This window comes from Notechis scutatus, chromosome 3 (genome assembly GCF_049901735.1).
Source record: "Notechis scutatus isolate UNSWTSFEM ecotype Mainland chromosome 3, rNotScu1.2, whole genome shotgun sequence".
NCBI lineage: Eukaryota > Metazoa > Chordata > Lepidosauria > Squamata > Elapidae > Notechis > Notechis scutatus.
In genome coordinates, this window is record NC_142011.1 from 171,269,473 (window position 1) to 171,291,620 (window position 22,148).

At 35.1% G+C, this 22,148-nt stretch overlaps 1 protein-coding gene across 1 annotated transcript in view; it reads right to left on the bottom strand.

Annotated features, from left to right (window-relative positions):
* The window catches only part of TOX (thymocyte selection associated high mobility group box), a 218,214-nt gene that overhangs the window by 4,347 nt on the left and 191,719 nt on the right, over positions 1-22,148 (bottom strand). The window contains exons 6-7 of the mRNA XM_026692343.2: positions 9,271-9,351; positions 6,065-6,451 (exon numbers count right to left, since the gene is read on the bottom strand). Coding sequence (XP_026548128.1) covers positions 6,065-6,451; positions 9,271-9,351 — 468 coding nt within the window. The remainder of the gene's footprint in view (positions 1-6,064; positions 6,452-9,270; positions 9,352-22,148) is intronic.

Consider the following 22,148-nt stretch of genomic DNA (forward strand, 5'->3'; position numbering starts at 1 on the left):
ATTGGAGATTTTAACAGAGAAGATTTCTTACATTTTTAAGTGAAACTGTAATAATGCCTATGTAATTTATGAGTTGTCTTGGGAATACACTAAAATGCAAGGTATGCATTTGAAACAAAACAGTAATACAGTTTTCTCCAGGCAAATATTAAAGATCATCTGAAGTATTCTTATACAGCAAACCACAGCTTCTCTGTCCTTTCATTGTATGCATCAAAGAATGATTAATACCTTTAAAAAAAAGCTATCTATCAAACTAAGGCTAATATTTTGTTTAAAGAATATCAAATTTAACTGATTATCCATATATCATAATTTATCCTGACATTTCTGTTTTGTGTATAAAGCAGAAATGTGTTTTGTGCATAAAATTAACTTATTTAAGATATACAATTAAATGCCAGCTTTAAAAATTCAAAAGAACTAAATTCATCAAGAAATCAAGTCCATCCAATAAATTAACTGATTACTTTGAAATAAAATAATTTCAATAACCAGCCCTATATTCATAAAACTGCTATGAACAGAATATAAATTTAAAAATTTGTAAGATTAATGTATATTTTCAATCAACATATCCATGGCTGTATTTGTGACCTTCATAATTTTTGAGTCTCTTCATATATGCATATTCATTTTCCTTTCTTGAAATTATAATTCAGCCATGATTAATTGCATTTTAATAGTAATTAAAAGCAAGTAAAGGCAAGCAATCCATGTCAATTCCAGAATTCAATGGGCTTCACCAAATTCAAAGTTAAAACAAGAAAAAAACAATAACATAAAACCAGTTCCAAACAATTAATTCATCTTAAGAGGCAGCTATGAATCTGAAAGTAAGAGCACAGGACCTTCAATCCAGAGGTGGGATGCTACCGGTTCGGTGTCTGCTGCTCTGTTTGGCCCAGCAGCCCACCCGGGCTCTTGGTTGTCCATTATTTCCTGCTTTTTCAACCTCAGTTGCTTTGTGCGGCACAGCTGAGGTTGAAAAAGCAGGAAAGAAGAGGAGTTTGAAATGCTACGCAGTGCAGCACTTGACAGCTGTCTGGGTGGCACACCTGAGGTTTTTTGGAAATGGTCTACACACATGCGCAAAATGCACTCTCACCAGGGGTGGGATTCTACCTGCCAGAGAACTGGCAAATTGCACCATTGGTGCATCAAACTTGCCTGCTAAGTTGCTATTTTTCCTTTTTTTCGGCGACCATCAACTGTTCTGCTGTGCTGAGAGATTTAGATTAGCTAGAAAACAGGAAATCATTGGATTTCTTGCTTTCTAGCTAATCTAAAAGCAGAACTGAACCTTCCTTAGGACTGAAGCTTCTATTTTTCAGGTCAGACTCAGGTCACCGATTGCAGATAGACAAATCTTTAAGTGAATCTGTGATTCAGTGAGCAACTCAATCTGCCTGCCTGCTTTGCCTGATCTTGGGTAAAAAGGTTAAAAATAAAAAATTCAATATTTACATACATAGTGTGTTGTGAGTTAATTTTATGAATTTGCTTGCAAGCAAATTTTATCTGACAGACTCACGTAGCCGATGGCAGAAAGATAGAACTCTGAATGAAACTGTGATTCTGTGAGCAACTCAATCTGCTTGCCTGCTTTGTCTGATTTTGTGTAAAAGTTGCTTTTTTATAAAAAATTCAATGTTTACATAAATATTTATAATATTTACATTTACAAGCCATGCCCAGCCAGTCACATGACCACAAAGCCACACCCACAAATTCGTCCATACCCACAGAAACGGTTGTTCAGAAATTTGAATTCCACCCCTGCTTCAATCATAGATCTGCTCTTCAGAATAAATGTGTCAATATCCATAGCCAATATTTGAGTCTAATGGAGTTGTATTATTTATACACAAACCATATTTACATTTTGCAAAGGTTAAAATTTAACATGTTTCCTCCATTCTTATTGTACCTTCCCAAACACTGGACCAAAAGTTCCACTGCATTTCTGGTTAAACCTGAGGAACAGGGACAAAAAACCCCAACTTTTTAAAAAGTTAAAAGTTGGGGTTTTTTTTTATTTCCAAAAGCAAAACATTTACATGTAAATTATATTGCTATAAATCCTTCCTAAATAATCCAAAAATAGATAGCTTGCTGTCCAACTTTAATTATGTTTTTAAAAAGAACTGGGATCCACAAAAATTGATCTGCAACCTTTGAGTTGTCAACTTCTGTATTAGTCAACAGACCCACTGAATTAATTCACAGTAATTCATGAATCAAAGCATCTTCTGAAAAAGAAACAAGGTGAGGCGTGATGATTTATTTTACTCTAGCTCCTGCAGGAATCAACTGGATAAATGTTTTTGAAATATCTGGTTTGAAATTTTCTATGTCTATCTGTCTGTCTTGGAACGGACAACTCTGATTAGTTTATTTACTTTCTATTTTTGTTCTTCTTTACTTTCTCTTATTGCTCTTACTTTTATATTTTGTTTTCAGAACAAAGCTAGATTTATTAATACTAGAACAATAAGCAAAGTGTTATTGAATTAATAGCATGTTCTACTTCTGCTCAAGAATAAATAAGCTATAATTTAAATTTTAAGCAGATTTCCTTATTAATGAAGAGTTTTCTTTTCTACTGTTAATTGCAAAACAGGAGAATAAATTTCAGTTTCTTAGATTTAATTTGACAATTTTGTTGGTATAATAATGCTTATTAAAATTATATTACAAAGCTAATGGAAGAATATCAGAAATACCAAGTGAGAAAATAGGGTTTCAAATTGTTCTTTTACTTACTCTCAAGCTCATGAGAGGTCAGGTAAACTATTCAGACACAGAAACAGGTATCAGTAGAAGAACTTTGCACACAATTGTTTCAAAAATCATAAAACTGAAACTCTATGAACTAAAAACAGAGTGGTAAATGTTTTGCGGTGTGCCACCCAAGATAAGATCAACAACCATTTTGTGGCATGCCTTGAATTTTAAGGTTCATTTCCTAGCTCCATGCTGAAATAGAAATAGGGCACTTGATAAAGATTAATTTGACGTCAGATGGCACATTTGCTCTTTAGATTTCTGTATCCCTGCTTGGGGGTTTTGTGTGGGCCTGTAGCAAGTACAAAAAAGCTTCCAGTGAAACATAAACAGTGGCCCTCATCTTCCCACTTTACCGGGAACTAATTTCATTTCCTGCCTGTCTAGAGAGGTAATTTCAACAGGCATCTATGTTTTGTCTTCACAACTGATTTATTCATCAATCTCAATGTGATGTTTTTTTAAACTCTTAAATTACACCCAAATTCTAAAGCATCTATTTATTACACAAGGAAATTGAAAATCTGTCTGTGTGATATCACACAAAGATTCTCCCTTAAGGTTATAAGGACACTTGACAGATATTAATGATTTTTCTCCTTCTCCTAAACCACATTCAGAAAAACAATGCGTGGGGGAGTGAGTAGTGAAAGTGGCTAAAAGGAATGAAATACAACCAAATACTTACTGAATTTTAAAACTACAGACAAAACAAGCCAATATTTTCTTCAAAAGCTAGCGCATAATCATAGTGCTAAAGAAAAAAATGTTGTAAAAGGAGTAGAAATGAATATATTTGAAAGCCATGACCTTTCCCAAGGGAATTAAATACAACAGTCCCTGCCATAGTTGAGCTATACAAGAATAATATAATTCATCTGTGTGTGTTTGCCTATGTTTATGTTTGTGTAGGTATCTGTCTCACACAGATTACAGAGATGAGAAAAGTTTGTTTTTTCAATATGATGTTCTCCACTATGAACAGTGCTTTTCAATGTTTACATCTTATATCTTGTCAATTACATTAGCAAAGAAACAGGTTACATATGATGGTACAATTAACTATGTCCCAGTCAGTGGGAAATGATCATTCTCTTGGATATGTGGAGATATGTGGAGATGTGAAGCCACAACATTTTTTAGTCTGCATTGGTAAACATGACTAGGAATTATGGAACCCCTAGTCTAGTTGTTTGGAAGAGGCAGACTGTTTTAATTAGCTTTTTGTAATTACAAATATACACATGACATATTAGAATATATAAATGGTACAAATCCAATATTGAAAATAGGCAATTTGACTTAGGAACACAGGTAAGAAAACAAGCTGACTCCTAGCCAGAACATCAATATGTTCTGAAGAAAGCTATCCTAAAATATTTGTATACTGCTTAAAAAACAAAGTATGGGGGTTGGACTGCTAGAAGACCTCCAAGATCCCTTCCGAATATGTTATTCTGAGTGCAGTAAGTTAGCCTATTGAATATTGCAATGCAAGAAATCAAAATGAGGTAGTTTTTCAACCACAGTATATTTTTATTCTGTTTTAATGAAAATTGTATTTACATTTTATGGGAAAGTAGGAAAATCTATGTTACAAAAGGTCATTAGCAGTGCAAATAAAGACATCCATACATATGTGATCTATTTCCTAGAACTCATTATCAAATAGTTTTACTTGAAAATAAAATGTATAAGATATACTTAAATTTATGATAACCATAAAGAAAATGCATAGCTGTTTTTGCTTATGAATATTATAAGGAAATTTACTTAACTAGCTAGCCTGTTGTGACTTTTTTTGCTAATGAATTTAGAAGAAAATATGACCAATGAGAAACTTCAGGCAGAGGCAAACTCTCTAGGTGAAATGGATTCATTTTAACCATATGTAAGTTAAAGCATAGTGGGGAAAAATCTAAATGTTTGCGCTTATGACAAATAAATTGATGCCACTCCTATTATACTCTGTCAAATTAAATAATTTTATTTAATACTATACTCTTAATAAAGGTGTGTCAAACTCGTGGCCCAAAGGCTGCATGTATCATGTCCCACACACAATTTACTAAAGGGAGAAAAAGTCGTGATACATCATGTGATGCTGCCATGATGCTGTGAGTTTGACACCCCTGTTCTAATAGAACTAATAGTGCAACCCACCGTTCTTCATTACAATAAAGTAGTGAAAGCTCAGAATTTTCTATAATATTCCTACTTCTATCCTATTACCCACTTCTTAGCTTGGAGACATCACATGAGAATCGAATATAGTTGAGGTATATGTTCTAAAGCAGGAGGAAATGTGCTCTGCTTTAGATTCTGATTTAAATCAGAATGTCCAACTGAAATTTAGGTTCAGAAGTATCATAACAAGTGGGTTAAATTGAGATATAATCAGCAACAGAATTATGGTATGGCTATGCCAGTTTCCACACAATATATTAAAACTGGAATGTTTTATATGGTAAAGGACCTGAGGATCTAGTTATTCTTTCACTATGAGAAAAATGTTCTCCAAAGGATTATAACTTGCTGAGAATTGAGAATCATCACAATATGAACATTCCCAATAAATTCCCTTCACTAATATTTCTCAAATGATGTATGTTATAATGTTTTCTTGCAAACAAACCTATACGCTCCACAATTAGGGACATTGCTTGTGGAATAGTCCATACACCTAAAGTTATAGATCAGAACAATTCTTTTCCTACAGCTATATTTAATACTTTATTTCAGATGTCATTTAACAAAGATCAACAGGGAGTGCTCATGTGCCAAGTTTCCTAATTTAACTACATTCCGTATTTTTTGGACTGTAAGATGCACATTAGCTTTAGAAGAAAAAAACAAAACAAAAAAAATCTGCCTCTGCTGCCCATTCACCGCCACTGCCCATTTGCCATTGCTGCAGCCCATTCACCACAGCCCATTCACCCCCACAGCAGCCTGTTCGCCACCTGTTGATCATGGCCCATTCGCTGCAGCCTGTTTGCCATGGCCCATTTGCCACTGCTGACACCTGTTAACTATTGCCCATTTGCCACTGATCCCCATGATCCCTGCTGATCCCTGCCGCCTGATCAGCAACACACCAACCTCCCTTGCCCTCCGCAATATTCACTCTATAAGACGCACAGACATTTCCACCCACTTTTTTGGGGGGGAAGTACGTCTTATAGTCCAAAAATACGGTAAGCTGATTAAGTAAACAAAAGAAATTATTCATGACATATACTGGGAGGTAACAGTTTAAAATTCGGCAAGGACTTACTTGTTGCATTGTTGGTGAATGTATAGCAGACTGCACTTGCATCGGCAGCTGATTTCCAATGGATTGCTGCATTGTAAGTGTCTGATGTTGTTGTATACTAAGATGTGGATGAATTGGAGGACTCATCTGAAGGGCTGGTGGAGGAGTTACAGCCAGGTTGGCTATTGAAACAGTCACTGGCATTTGGTTGTTAGGCTTAGGTGCTATATTCCTTGGAATATTGGGATGTATGGCTGTTATATGAGGATTTATTCCTGTTTGTTGATGGTAATGGGAACCTAAGTACATTGCTGAATGAGGCTGTGTGGATGCATGGAATACTGGCTGCTTTGGACTCATCATCTGAGGTTGCTGAGAAACCTTAACATCCACGGGCTCATTGTAGCTCTGTTTAAAAAAGAAAAAAACCCCACCATCAATTATTAGAAGTCTGAGATGTGTAGTTGTCCTGAGAGACAAGACATCGATAATGTCAATATTAAAAAAGCTTGTATATTTTTTCCTCAGTTTCCTACATTGTTATTTTCTAATACCTGTATTATAAACTTGATGTGCTCACATAAAGGCAGTAAAGAGTACAGTATTAACTCCCAAGGGCTTGCCAGCAAATATGTATCTGAATAATTATTTATATCTTAAGGAGAAGTTAAAGGAATAACGATTGAAATATGCCAGGAAAAAAATGATAAAATCTTCTGCAAATGGTTCTATGTCAAAAGAAAGGTTGGAAGATTCCTATATGCCCTTATTCTATGACCTCAATGTCACATTTGCTCCATTTTCAAGTCAAAATAAGTTTAATGTTAGTCTAAGCTTTCTAGGGTTACTGGAGCCTGTGAGAGCCATTTGTATTCTTTCTGATATATGCACCATCACCACCAATCAGCATATATGCACATTACAGAAATTGCTTCATTATCTGTAATAATGTACAGTGAAAAAATGATAACTTCATTTCCCCCATCAAGCTTTAATAATGATAGCAACAAAAATGTATTTTCTCCAGTAAACTGCACAAAATTAAATGGAAATGATAAAGGGAATTCAATTTTCTGTGTAAAGGTAAGAGTATGTCTTTCATTTCTGTAAAGTGGTACATGTACATATTTATGCACACAGAAAAATGTATTTGAAAAGGCAAAAAATATGAAATGCTGCTTTTTAAAAACTTCAAAGGCAAAAGTTATACCAAAAAAAGTAGATGTCAATGGTGTTTCATCTTATACCAATAAAGATGGTTATAGAATTTAATTATTTATAAAGTTCATTTTGTAACAATTGTTCCACCGAAATATTCAATATAGAGAACTGAAAACCCATTGAATGTTTTAGAATCCTGCCTCTGTGATTCAGAGTCAAAGTACAACTGATCCAAGTTATACCCAAATAAAAAAAGGAAAAAAACAAAAATGTTACTTTAAGAAAGAGTGGATATTGAATGGAATCCCTGAATACTTCTGGCAATAATTTGAAAAGGGGGAGGGATGTCCTTGTGTGGGTGGGTGTATAATTTCCACACAGTTCATAATGTTTATAATTTCCCTAAGGGCAAGAATCCTAAGAATTTATGCTGAAGAGTGAAGACATAAGGGGTACAAGGAAAGCCACAAAACTATTACAAAGATAAACAAAAATCTGAAAACTATTATTTTTAGGATTTAGCAAAAAAAGTTTATGTATATTAATTCAAAAACTAATATATTTTAAACAACTGAGGAAGATTATTTTTCTGTGTGAATTTTAAAGATAATCTAATCTTTATAAATTGTATAAAATGTATGTGTTTCAGGGTATAAGAATTACATACAGTTAGAAGAATAAGCATAAAACCATGGCAGTCTGATCTTAGTTGGGTCTGATAATGTATAATAGGGCATTAACTAACCATCCTATGCAATCAGAACTCAATCAGCCATCTTGAATGCAATGTAAAAATCCTTGAACTAAACATGAATACAAAGCATTATCTTATGTATGATTTTCAGAAACTTGAGAGTAAGCATCCATCTTAAAATGAAGCTATTCTTCAGAGGCTGAAAGATTATAAATTATTTGTTACGACATATCAGAGGTACTGAAATGATCATAAACCAATAGTATAATGCCTGGTTTCCTTGTTGGAGGTCCCAAATTCAATTCCTGGCATTTGAAGAAAATTCTACTTGAAATTATCAGTCACTGTAAGAATTTTCTTATGAAGAGATAGGCAACAAAAAAATAGATAGATGATGGATGGATGGATGGATGGATGGATAGATAGATAGATAGATAGATAGATAGATGATAGATAGACAGACAGACAGACAGACAAAGGAAATTTCTATATTTTGCTCTACATTGAAGTGGATATGGTTTCCTGTCTTTAAAATTGTTTGGGATAGATTTTTATGTTGTATTCTGTTGGAACTGGAAACAAAGTATTTATGAAGTGACAAATCTAGCCAGCTCAACAGTAACAACAGCAAAGCCATGGTTAAGTAATGAAAAGTGCTTTTTTTTAGAAACAAAGTTTCAGCTCACCATATCTTAAAAATGCTGTATAATTTGTTAAACTTCATGCAAAACTAATAGAAGTTGCAACTTAGAACAATGGTAAAATTTCATTTTTTAAAATATTAAGTATTTTAAATAAGTTCATAATCTGAATAGCATTATATAGAATGTTTTGTGATCTGATATTTTATTTTTTCACTCCATATCAAGCAAGTGGACTACAAACCATGATTCTGTTGCTTTGCATGTACACTGAGAGCTTCTGCACCATTGACAAATTCCTTGTGTGTCTAATCACATTTGGCCAAAAAAATATTCAAGATTCAAATAAAGCATTCAGGATTAATTTCAGTAGCACTGTTCATTTACCAGTGGCAAATTTCAAAATGGCAAAAAGATCTGAGAATGTTCTGGCACATTTTCCAATATTATACCAACATATATTTCTAACATCATTTTAAAATGAACATGACCATTTTTAAAGTAATCCAAACAAAATAAAATATGCTAGACATGTTAGGAAAATATGTGAGAACAGTCAGCCAGTAAAGCTGCTGCTTAGCAGTTGTGACAATCACTAGACTGGAATCTGAAGTTCAACATTACACCACAACAGGTTGAAGAAGCCAACTTTGTAGTGACAATTCCCCCCCCCCCAGTCCTGCTCATGGTTTCAGCCTGCAAAATTCTATGACAACTGAAACCCATATTACCTTTGATACAAGGCTTGCTCTATATGCAGCTAACTGCTTCAGATATTCTTTCTTAGCAGCTTCAGTTTTCTTTTTATATATCTTAAAAAAAACCAAGAGGAAAAAGTCAGTAACAATGTTAAACTTGCTTTCAAATAAAATTCCATCCTCAAGAATACATTTATTAAAACAACAAGCTTGTGCTTTTAATTATGTGCTTCCTATACCCTTTTCTCACAAGGAATAATGACAAGAGTTAAAATGTAAAAGTATAGGTTATTTAGCTGCCAAAAGTCATGTGAAACATTAACCTGAGAACTAATCATTAAAAGAAAGAGGGGCTTCAAACAGTTACTTTGACCAAAACTATCATACTGCTACACACATTATTACATTACCCTCATTAACACCTCTTCCAGATATGTTGAATTACAACTCCAATAATTTTCAGTTACTATGAATGAAGCCTTTTTAGCAATTTATCTGTGATGATCATAACATAAAAATGTTCACTGGATAAAATCTCAATCAAATTAGGTTCATTTTGATAACAATTTATCATACACAACCCTGATTCAATGAAATTAAATCTGAACTGAGTTTGATATGATAAGACACAGGCTTAGGAACAAGGCTTAGCGTGTTTTGCTACCGGTCTCTGCTCACCAGGAAGTCCCAAATGATACCATACTGCCTGCTTTAAGGGACAATTTCACAATCAACTGAAATACTGGTTAGCAATACAATTTTCACCTGAGATGCTTGCCGACTCCAAAATAATGATGCATTTCTGACAGATAGTACATTGAAATAATAACAAAGCCATTACTGTAATGGCTATTCAACATCATGAATCTTGTCATAACAGTAATAATAGCAATAGTCATCAGCAACAAACTAAGAAGGAAATATGAATACATCATTCTGATAACATCAATTAACAAACATCTATATCATGTGTAAATGTCATGATCTAATATATAAGAAAATTCAGTAGGGAGATATTCTGTAGCACTGCATAAAATAACATTCACAAACACGAAGTCATCTTTGCTTCTTTATACCATAAATATAAGCCATGGATATAATTTTTTTTGTTTGTTTATCAAATTTATATGGATGCACATCTCACACAAAGTGACTTTGGGAAGTGTACAACAAAACATACCATTAAAACATATTACAAAAACAATTAAAATAATTAAATGGTAATTATGTCTGAATTGGTAGTTGATTAGGATATTGTTTAATGCATGATTCTTTTGTCTGGTATTGCTCTTGGTGTTAATTCCTGCTGACCTGAGTGTTGACTGCTGGTGATGTTCTGGTGTTTTTGTTTCGTTTTTAGCCTTTAATCCTAAACAGTGGCTGTTGCAGTCTTTACACTGTATATTGTAGATGACTGCTGTTTTTTTGGGGGGCATACTGGAACTTTTTAATTTATTTTACTATGTACCTGTTGTCTCCATGATATATACTCAGAAAAAGGATCTATTTTTGTAAGTTTGCAGTGATATATTTCAAACTTATGACCCATTATTTTAATACAAAGCACAGACATATACTTCCAAGTAATGCATTTCAAAACTATAAAATTATTTATGAAAAAGCACTGAATTGTTATGCGCTTTTTTATTCCATCAAAGTGATGGCTTTGACAGCATGCAAGTTTCTCTTATCTTTGCTGGAAAAATCCTAAGATTTCTTAAAAGGATTAAAGATTTTGCATCCCAGGAAAATGTAAGATCATAATTAAGAAATAGGCATCCTATGATTCAAGATTATAAATAGAAGAATAAGAATATGTTGATTTTAACTGTGTGCTGGCATGTGTATATTCTTTTTCAATTTTTTCAGATTGCAAACCTTTGCACATTTTGTTTCCATAAGCATTTATAATAACTAATCTTTCTGAGTTGATTGGCTGTAGTTATTGCTAACATGTATTGTTTGTTTCATGGAAATGAAACACCCATTACTTGACAGATTTTCCTCTCTGGCAGCTAAAATTAAATTTGCCTGACCTGAAGAAACAGGCAAGAATGTAAATTGCACTCTCTTTGAACACATCTGCATAATTTTGTTATTTCATATCAAAACAAATACTAAAAATATAAGAATAATAGATCACAGATTTATTTCTGACATTTCTCATTCCATGTGTCCAATTAATGGTAGTTCTATTGAACTTTATACATAGGTACTATTATGGCAGTTTATCATATAGATACCATTTCCTGTCTAATCACAGACTATTTAATACTTGATCCTCAAAGTTAAGGCTATGATAGAGAGTAATTAATAATATTTTATAGCTGAAATATAACAAAAAGATTCTAAGATGGAAAACACACTGTTAGAGTAATAAACATAGCTGAGCTACAAGACCCAGAAGTCAAATGTTCTATAAAAACCCACACCACTACAAATAGTGCCTTTATTAACAACTATTTATTAATATCATGGTGGAGCTTTGAAGTTAAATAAGGAAAATATATGAGGGGTCCATGGTGCTCTCTGAGCTAGGTTGTTTTCTTGCAGACGTTTCATTATCCAAACTAGGTAACATCATCAGTACAGTGATGATGTTACCTTAGCTTGGGTAATGTAATGTTTGCAAGAAAAGAATCCAGCTCAGAGAGCACCAAAGATCTGTCATGTCAACCCTGAGCTATAAATATTTTCCTTTATTAGGAAAATATGTGAATATCAATACAAATATACTGTAGGAGAAATTTATTGGACTTAATACCATTAATTAATATTCACAGATTACATGCAATAATTCTTCAGCCCCATCATGTACTATGATTTAAACATGTACAGTTGTGATTTAATTAAAAATCATAGTTGTGATTTAATTAAAGATCTAACGAGGGTTGGGATTCTATCAGTTCGCACCTATACTTTAATATTCTAAGCAGTTTGTAGAACCGGTTGTTAGAAGAAATTACTGGCCTAATCCTGTAACGAAGGCAAGAAGGAAACATTCTGGTGTTGCTTACAGAAACTGCCTCTCTGTTAACCCTTATTACATTCTTGGCAGGACTAGACTTCCTGTCTCAGGAACTTCTCTGGAGTTTTTTCCCCTCCTTTGCTGGTACTTTGCTTGTGTGGAGTGACCATTCAAAGTTACAATGGCACTGAAAAAAGTGATATGACCATTTTTCACACTTATGACTGTTGCTGCATCCCCACAGTCATGAGAGGCCCAGCGAGGAGATACGTGCCTCGATGTGAGTGATATTGAGTTGGCCACGCCTAGCCAATAACATGACCACCAAGCCATGTCCACCCAGTCACATGACCAAGCCACACCCACCAACTAAGCCACACTCACAGAACCGGTTGTTAAAAATTTGAATCCCACCCCTGGATCTAACTATCTTTAATTTAAACAATTTTAGCCATCTGGAGAGCTAAATTCTCTTTTATCAATTTATACTGGTAATGACATTTACTGCACTTATGACTCACCTGATCATTTGCCAGCATCTGGTACCTGCAATAGCAGATATTGATCAGAGGTGACTTAGACCTGGCCAATAACCTGAGCTATGTGTGACTTGGTTGGATATATATTATTTTTTTTTTTGTCAAGTTTCATAAAGTACAGTTGGCAAAAAAAAAGATAATAGGCAGGGCGGTAGGCTTGGGTACCCCCAGACCTCTTAGGAAAGGGGTGAGGTCAATAGTAGACAGTCTAAGGTTAAAGTTTTGGGGTTTGGGGAAGAGACTACAGAGTCGGGTAGAGTATTCCAGACATTGACCACTCTATTGCTGAAGTCAGTATTTCCTGCAATCAAGTTTGGTGCGGTTTACTTTGAGTTTGTATCTGTTGTGTGTTCTTGTGTTGTTATGGTTAAAGCTGAAGTATTCATTGACAGGTAGGACATTGCAATGTATGATTTTATATACCATGCTTAAGTCGGACCGACGGCGGCGTAATTCGAGGTTTTCTAGTTTTAGAATTTCTGAGTCTGGTGGCATAAGGTATTCTACATAAACGGGTAGAAGAGTGGAGAACTCTTCTTGTGAAATACTTCTGGACTTTTCTCAATTTGTGTTGATATCACACATACGTGATAAGGTTCCAGACTGATGAACTGTATTCGAGTATTGGTCTAGCAAATGTTTTGTATGCTCTGGTTAGTAGTGAGATATTACCAGAGAAAGAAGCAACGAGGTTAGGTTATATATATATAACCTAATCTCGGCCCCACCCAAGATCTGGTACAAGCAATATTGATTGGAATGCAAGGCCATCTTCTCAGAATCAGATTTGCAAGTAGTTGAATCCAGATCATTATCCTTTGGTGCCACCAGCTTAAGCATGTTTATAAACTGTAGGCAGCTAGACACATGAAATGAATGGCTGCTGCGGCTTGGTGGTACATAAAATACTTACGAGACACTCTGCATTTCATTCACTTCTTTCTACAGATGCTAGATATTGCAACCTTCAATCACAGACTGTAGATGTATTTAAACTTTTAAAGAAAATTGCAGATGAGATACATTCTCACCTATAATTTTCAGGTAAAATAATAAACAATGATTAACTCTGAGAAGCCAATTATTTTCTATTATTGCTCTAAATAAAGTATTAGATGTAGCATCTAATTGTGTAGAATCTAGGCATTTCACTTCTCTATTGGTGTACTTTATTTGATGTATGTTGTTTTCCTATTTTCCCATATCATCATCGTGCACACTTCTAAGCCATCTTATATCACTGAATGGTATAATGCAAACCATTGGATAGTCTTTCAGATTCTAATATACTATCTTTACCTACTGGAAGGAGCTTCAATGTGTATAATGGTTGAACAGAACTAGTTGAATCTTATTCACGTATACTAAAATATGTAATAGATGAATGCATTACAATTGACAATGTAGATGGAATGCAGAGTCTCTCATAAGTATTTTATGTACCATCAAGCTGAATGTACAATTGTCTACAATTGATATTAAAAGTGAAAGGAAAATGATTTATGCTGTAAGCAGCACTAGTAAGTAAATGCAACATGAGCAACTATTTGTAGATTATTCAGGTAACTTTTGCTGCTTCTTTTTACTAGCTCGGTCTATAAACTACAAGTTGGGGAAGACAAATTCTAAATCTAGCAGCCAATTTTTCAGAAGGTTTTGACTAAAGATAATTAGTAGAGACTTCTTTCAAAGGTCTCGACCCTTGTGAGTTCTAGTCCTGCCTTAGCAATGGAAGTCAGCTGGGTAATTTTGGGCCGATCACTCTATCTCTCAGTCCAACCCACGTCACAGGGTTGTTGTTGTAGGGAAAATAGGAAGAGGAAGAAGTATTAAATATGTTTGCTGCCTTGAGTTATTTATAAACAATAATAAAGGTGGGATAAAAATCAAATAAAAAATCAAATCAGATTTAGATGTTTTGGAACTGCTTATGCTGCTTTATAAATAAGCACCCTTTCGTCATAGTAACTTATTTTGTGAAAGGCCTAATTCAGGCACTTAAGACTTCAAACTGGAGTCCAAATTGTCCTAATCTAAGAAAAAGATGACAAGATGTTCACCAAATGTGCACAACCTAATAAGTATTTATAATTTTTGTTACTGACTGGGTGAGATCGAAGTTACTTTTTATAGCAAGGCAGAAAAGAAATCAAACTATTGGAAAGTCAGCCCAACCATACATGGTGGTATTAAGACTTCCAATTATTTTGAAATGGCATACTCTCTTTCATTAACACAATGCTAGAGAATAAGTTGTGGATTACACTTAAAATTGGCTGAGTAATTTAAGTCAGCATTAGAAAGATAATTTTATTCTATTGTTGAATGAAATTCTAATGATCAAAAACTCTCTACATTCTTGACCATCAAAGTTAGAGAACAGCAAGTTGAATAACAGCCATGGCATAAAAGAAATGCAATCTTGTGTCAACGTGGTAGGAACAAACCATTTGAAATCAATTAACAATTACTATATTAATAGATATACTATATTACTAGATGTTGCTACCAAATTACCGGTGTATCATCATCAGTGGGTGATTCCTATGAAAGACAGAACAAGTTTGATAAAAACATCTGAAATAAATGTAGGATAATTTGTGCAAAACTGCAAATAATTCTTAATCTCTGGATTGCCTCCAAATCTGCAGTGGAAACTATATTTACTGTATTTTGTTTGCAAGGCGACAGACATATTTTATCAACAGCTTGGCTTACAGTCTATTAAGCACAGTTGTAGTCCAAAGAGTAGAAAGACACAAATGATCTGTTTAAAACACATAAAGACGACTGTTTACAAATGGAACCCAGCATTTTAAAAACACAACAAAAGTAATTTTACTATAAAATTATGCCAAGAAAAATGTGCTACTGGAAATGGATTTCTTTGAAGGGGAAGGCAGTTGCTGTATTTTCATCTTTCTCTGCAGCCCAGAGAAATTGACCATTCCTGAAGACTGCCAATACCTAGGAAATACTTTCTCAGATGTGCAATGACAAGAAGTTGCAATGTCCAGTTTTCTGTACAGAGTTTATCTTTCCTTTTGTTTTTTTATGTTTGTATTAGGAGGGTGAGACATATCCAGAGTATATGTTAGGAAGAAAAATGTGGAACACTTCTAAGTCAGATTATCATTCACAGATGGAAAAGGATTTGGATATCTACATATCAGAAGCAAAACAATGTGATCACCAACTTTTCTAGTCCCTCTTCCCTCTATTTGATGTTGGGGGCATGGCTTCCTTCTTTATTAGTGATATTGCTGCCAAATGCTCGTTAGTTTACAACAAACATAACCCATCATGACTTGATTATAAAAAAATGACTTGGCATGTATTATTGACTGTTACAGATGCAATGGTGATTGAGTTTGATCTTGTTATTTTATTTGGGGTTATAATCTGTTCACTTAATTTTTCTAAACAGCATTACTTCGAACTAAAGGATGAGTTGGTGGAGTTTTCAGAGTTGATAGAGCACCATCTCTCTTATTGGAAGACCTATAGTTGGCAATTGGTCAATGAGACACAGTAGGGATTCTAATGATAAAGGACCAACCCAGCTGCCCAAAAGAAATTGGCTGAGATAGTCTCTTAGTAATGTTTGAAGCTTAAGCTTCTGTCTGGATTTTGAAGAGCTCCAGAAACCAACCAGAAGATGTTCATAGGGCATATGATATAAATATTCTAGGGAGATTTTTGAATGTATGTTACTATAGAGAGTCATGTCCTCTGTGACAGTGAAAGCTGAAAAAATTACTTTGAAGCTTAAATTGCATCATCAAGTAGTCATCAAAAGCTTTTGTTACCAGTACTTACTGCCACCTACACTTACTATTCCAGTGTTATAATGTTTAAAAGTCTATTGAGATAAATTTGCAAGGCATTTCAAAATTAAAATAACTTTTGGGGTTTGTTTTGCTTGTTGAAATTCTATAATGCCTACTGGGAAGTCCAATGTACTGTCTATATATATGAAGTTATTTTCAAATTTTCAAACATGAGAATATGGACCTGATACTTGAAACTTCTTGGGTACATATATCCTCTTGACTAATATTTATACTGGGTTGTTTTAATTGAATGACTGACTGGATACACCGGTGTGTGTGTGTGTGAGAGAGAGAGAGAAATACTGTATGTATTATATACAGGAGAAACAATAGTAATGCATCTAGTAATAGTCATCAGAAATGTTGAGTCTATTGGTGTCAATATACTAATAACACTCAGCTATAAATCTAAATAAGAAAAGGCTGGATATCTTCTAAACAAGTATCCATATTAAGATATCTATGTATATATCATGATACAGAAGATAATGGGCCAAAAACTTAAATTGAAATCAAACAAAATCTTGTTTTATCTCATTTATCTCTTTAACATCTTCAACAAGAACAACAACAACAAAATTGAATTCAGACTGATCCTGATGTCACCTACATTCTATATCAGATTGTGCTTTTGTGGGAGGCAAGAGAGTAGAAGGAGATGGGTAGGAATTCATATTGGTAGATGGTTGGTGATTCCCAGTGAAGTTTTATCCAGAGCCTGTTGAAGGTCTGAGTGTAACAGAATGCAGGGTAGTTATTTTGATTTTCATAGGGATGAGATTGAGGGTGAAGATGCTTGGATGTGCTCTGTGGCCTGGTAGAGGGGGTATAGGAATTAGAAGTGGGACACACTGTATTCCAATGACTTTTCTCCTTTTCCTATAATCAGAGATAGCTGGTATTGGCAGGGAAGAATGAACTGAGTCAGAGATCCATAACTGTGGAATGATTTAAGATTCAATCCTGAAGATCATTCAGAAAGTTGCAGCAGGTCCAGAATGCAGCAGCATGTGCAATTACGAACATGCCATTATATAGCCATGTAACACCTCTGCTGTGTGGGTTTAAGATTTTCGTCCTATCCTAGTCTGACTGCTGCCATCCCATTCTGTTCCAAGGAAAATTAAAATAACAAAATATTTTTAAATTATAGAAAATACTGGATTCTCTCTCATACTTGATACTTACCTGCATGGAGTATTAATATTTTTAATCAGTTGAAAGATAATGAGGTGGAAACTGGGTTAAGAGAAGGAAGTAATGCTAGATTTATCTGAAAGGAAGTTAAGTCCCAAAAGACTTTGTAGAAAAACCTAATTTGTTTCTATGCTATTATTTTTAGTGCAGCTGAAATGATCCTTCCCCTCTAAATTATTTGCAAATATATTATTTGACAATTTGCATACTTATCTAATCAGTCATACTGAAATTCTGTTAGTACATTTGTAACATATAAAAACATTCATTTTTGTTGTGGCCTCGATTCCCGATCCTATGCTGTCAGAGGAAGAGGACCTGGAAGATGATGAGGAGGAACTGGGAATGCCTTCCTCCCCAGGACCTTCCTCCCTGGTAATGCCTCAGGTTCCATCAGACAACTGAGAGGAACAGCCTGAGATTAATCAGGAGGAAGGAATATCGGAGCAGCCCCTGACAGCAACGAGGAAGAGTGTTGGCTCGATCCTAAGCAGAGTCGTAGGGAGAAACGTGAGCAGCAACGTAGGAGGCGTGGGAGGGTCAGAGAGTGAGCTGAGTCATTGAGCCACACCCCACAGGGGATAAAAGTGGGTGTGTTTTCTCCTGAAACTTTGTACGGGACAAAGTTTAACCTTACTTCAGATTTTCTTTGTGGACTGCCTTGTGATTTTCTGTGAGTAAAATTTTATTTGCTATCAGTTCAGACTTGGCAGGCAGGACATGGTGGAATGCCAAGAATATTATCAGTTCCAAAGAATTAACTCTGTGAAGTCCGAGCCAGCTTGCCTGCCTGTGTTTGTGTGTGTGTGTACTCTTTCATCTTTTCGGAAAGAGGAAAGGTGAGACAGAACACATTTTTATGTGTTATATATAAATATTTAAGGGACGGGGTGTCTCAGTGGCTAAGATGCTGAGCTTGTTGATCAGAAAGGTTGGCAATTCGTTGGTTTGAATCTCTAGCACCGCATAATGGAGTGAGCTCCCGTTACTTGTCCCAGCTTCTGCCAACCTAGCAGTTTGAAAGCATGTAAAAATGCAAGTAGAAAAATAGGGACCACTTTGGTGGATAGGCAACAGCGTTCCATGCGCCTTCGGCATTTTGTCATGCCAGCCACATGACCATGGAAACGTCTTTGGACAGCACTGGCTCTTTGGCTTTGTAATGAAGATGAGCACCACCCCTAAAGCCGAAACGACTAGCATGTATGTGCAAGGGGAACCTTTACCTTTATATAAATATTTGATTTTTTTTTCTCCTGTATCACATAATGTCTAGTATCAATAACAAACCATCTGCAAAAAAATTACTAGATCGTTCATTTCAGATTCTTCATCTGAAACATAGGAGAAATAAAGTATAACTATAGAGATCTACTTATATCTTCGACATTATGTCAGACTTGACATTGCAGAAGATATACACAATATCTAAAACAACAATGCTATGTCATAAACAAAAACATGCACAATCAAATAACTAAAACTAGTAAAGAGAGGAGAAAAGTAACTAATCTTATCAAATAAAAGCTTCAATTCTGTAAATTTTCACATACACATATCAATGACATCAATTTAAACTCAAAATGTTGGACAAAAGCCTCTGGTTTCAAAATTTTCCTGAATTTAATACAGGGAGGACAGTAGTTTGATTTTGACCGGGAAGATTTTCTAGAAAAAGAGGCACAGCCTGGTAGCTTTGTTCTTGCTCATTTCTTGGAAGTAGGAAATTACTACCTGTTTCTCCAAAGATAACTGCTTAATCAGATGGTTCTAATTGGAGTTTGTTATTTTTATAATTGCTAAGGAGAACATGAGGCATGCTGATATTCTATGGGTCTACTGAAACTCTGACAGCTTTCTAAAATGACAAAACTGTCTTTTACTTGATAAATATCATATCTGACATATATTTGATCTCAATATAAAGATGTTATAAAGTAAATAAATATGGATTGTATGACATGGGTTATATGAACATATGACATATTTCTGTTTAGTAAATGCATTTATTTCCTATTTTTATATCTTTGTAAAACAAGGGGGAAAAAAAGAAAATAATTTTCTATGGCTACATGAAAGGAAAATGTGGTATATTTAACTTTATACTGGATATCATAAAAATATGTTCTTTGTGATTCACAAATCTTGGAGCAAGGCCCAACAAATTCACAGAAAATTGTTAACAGTTCAAAACATATTTAGTATTTTAAAGTATTATGAAGCTGTTGTTTGATAAAGAAAAAGGTATTACAAGTACAAACATTGGTTGTGTGCTCAAAAGATTTACATTTCCTAAAGCATAAGACATATTGTGAGTATCATCCACTGATACCGAATAAGCTGCAGCATTTATCTAGTGGGTTTATGAACACCAGTGAGGAGTAAATGATTTGATTTTGTGGGCTCAGAGGATTTGTCAGCTGCCTCAGAAGTATAATTCTAGCTCTTCATATCCCTGCTGCTTCTAATTTAGCAGGACAGGCTCATAATTGAAGCAAATTAACTATTTACACTTGCCACTTCTACCAGGCGAAAGAGGATGTATCAGCGGGAAAGACTGAGTGGGAAATTAAATCCTTCCCACTTGTGTCAGATCTGCCCTTATATAAACACATTAACAGTAATTTCATGAGGCGTCAAACATAGGAATAAATACTGAGGGATAAAATAATGAGGTGTTGCTATTGAGCTGAACTGTTGCAGCTAATATTCCTGAGAACAAATTATGCAGCCCTGAAAGAAAGCATATGGTACAGCATTCGAACCATTCTCTGGAGTGTCTTATCTGATGATAACAAATCTTTCCTGAGGTACATAACCCTGCCTTCCTGCTACCTTAACCAAGGACATGGATTAAATAAACATGCACATTCAAATTCACATGTACTGAGATCAGCTAGTTCTAGCTGTGACTCAGCCAAGATTGATGTTGTTACAGATGTGAACTTTGTGCAGCAAATTTTGTGTGGGCATGGAATTCCATTTTCAAGAAAACTACCTGATGTACTAACTCTGTGTGATATCAAAGTCATTCACAATAACATAAACAAGGACAATTTGTTTCTAAGTTGCTTTTTGCTATTATATCTGCACTGGGTCTTCAATTACGAACTTAAGTTTCATTTAATAAATTTACATCTGATTCTAATTTTTTTTTTTTTAAAAAAAGTTTACAGCTACAAAAAGTAGAAAGAATCCATCAAACCACCTTTCAAAATATAGAGTAATAGGGTATTTTTTTTAATTAAAGAAAGCTTTACCTTTAAATCAGGGATGGGATTCAAATTTTTTAACTGGTTCTGTCTGTGTGTCTTAATTTGTGGGTGTGGCTTGGTGGTCATGTGACTGGCTGGGCGTGGCTTGCTGGCTGGGTGTGGCTTGGTCACATGACCTACTGGGCATGGTTTGGCTGGTGGTCACATGACCAGCTGGTTGTGGCTTGGTCATGTGACTGGGTAGGTGTGGCCATGTGGCTGGCAAATCAAATTACAAGTGGTCCTTGCTTAATGGCCGGTTGCTTAGCAAGTGTTCTAATTTATGATTGACTTCCCCAGAGCTACTTGACCTGTTTTGGGAGTTTTGGCAGCCATGCAATCTCTCTCTCTCTTCCTTCTAGCCCTGCTGGAGCAGCAGATTGGGCTAGAAGATGACCTCCGAGATCCCTTGCAGGCCAGCCGTAAATTGCTGTGCTGTTTCAGAGTCTTCTGAAGCCAGGATTTCTGTCCTTCCTTTCTGTCCTTTTTTTTCTCTCTACCTCCCTCACTCCTTCCATGTATCTGTCCATATATCTCATTTCCTTCCTTCCTTCCTTCCTTCCTTCCTTCCTTCCTTCCTTCCTTCCTTCCTTTTCTTTCCTTGTTCTTCCTTCCATCCCCCCTTTTACTTTGTCTATCCATTTTCTTCCTTTCTCTCCCTTTTTTTTTTTTCCCTTTTCTTTCTTTTCTTTCTTGTCTCTTCCTTCTCTCTCCCTGTCTCTCTTTCTTTCTCTCTCCCTCCCTTTCCCATTCACTTTCTCCTCCCTCCCTCCCTCCCTCCCTCCCTCCCTCTTTCTTTCTCTCTTTCCCTCTTTCTTTTTTCTCTCTTTCTATCTCTCTTTCCTCTCTCTCTATCCCTTCCCTAATCTATCTAGCCTAGCCTAATCTATCAAAGGCCTGGGCTAATCTTACATGCCACCCGCTCTCTCTTCACCAGTCACACACGTCACCCTGTTTCCCCTTTCAGAGGCCCTGTGTTAGGAATGATAGTCACCTAACAGTTGGGTTGGCAATATATAAACCAGGATAGTCATTTAATACTGTTGTACCTTTAAGAGAATGTTGTAATTGTGATTGGCTGAGGTTCCCCCAATGGCCATAAGATGGAGCCAGAAACCTG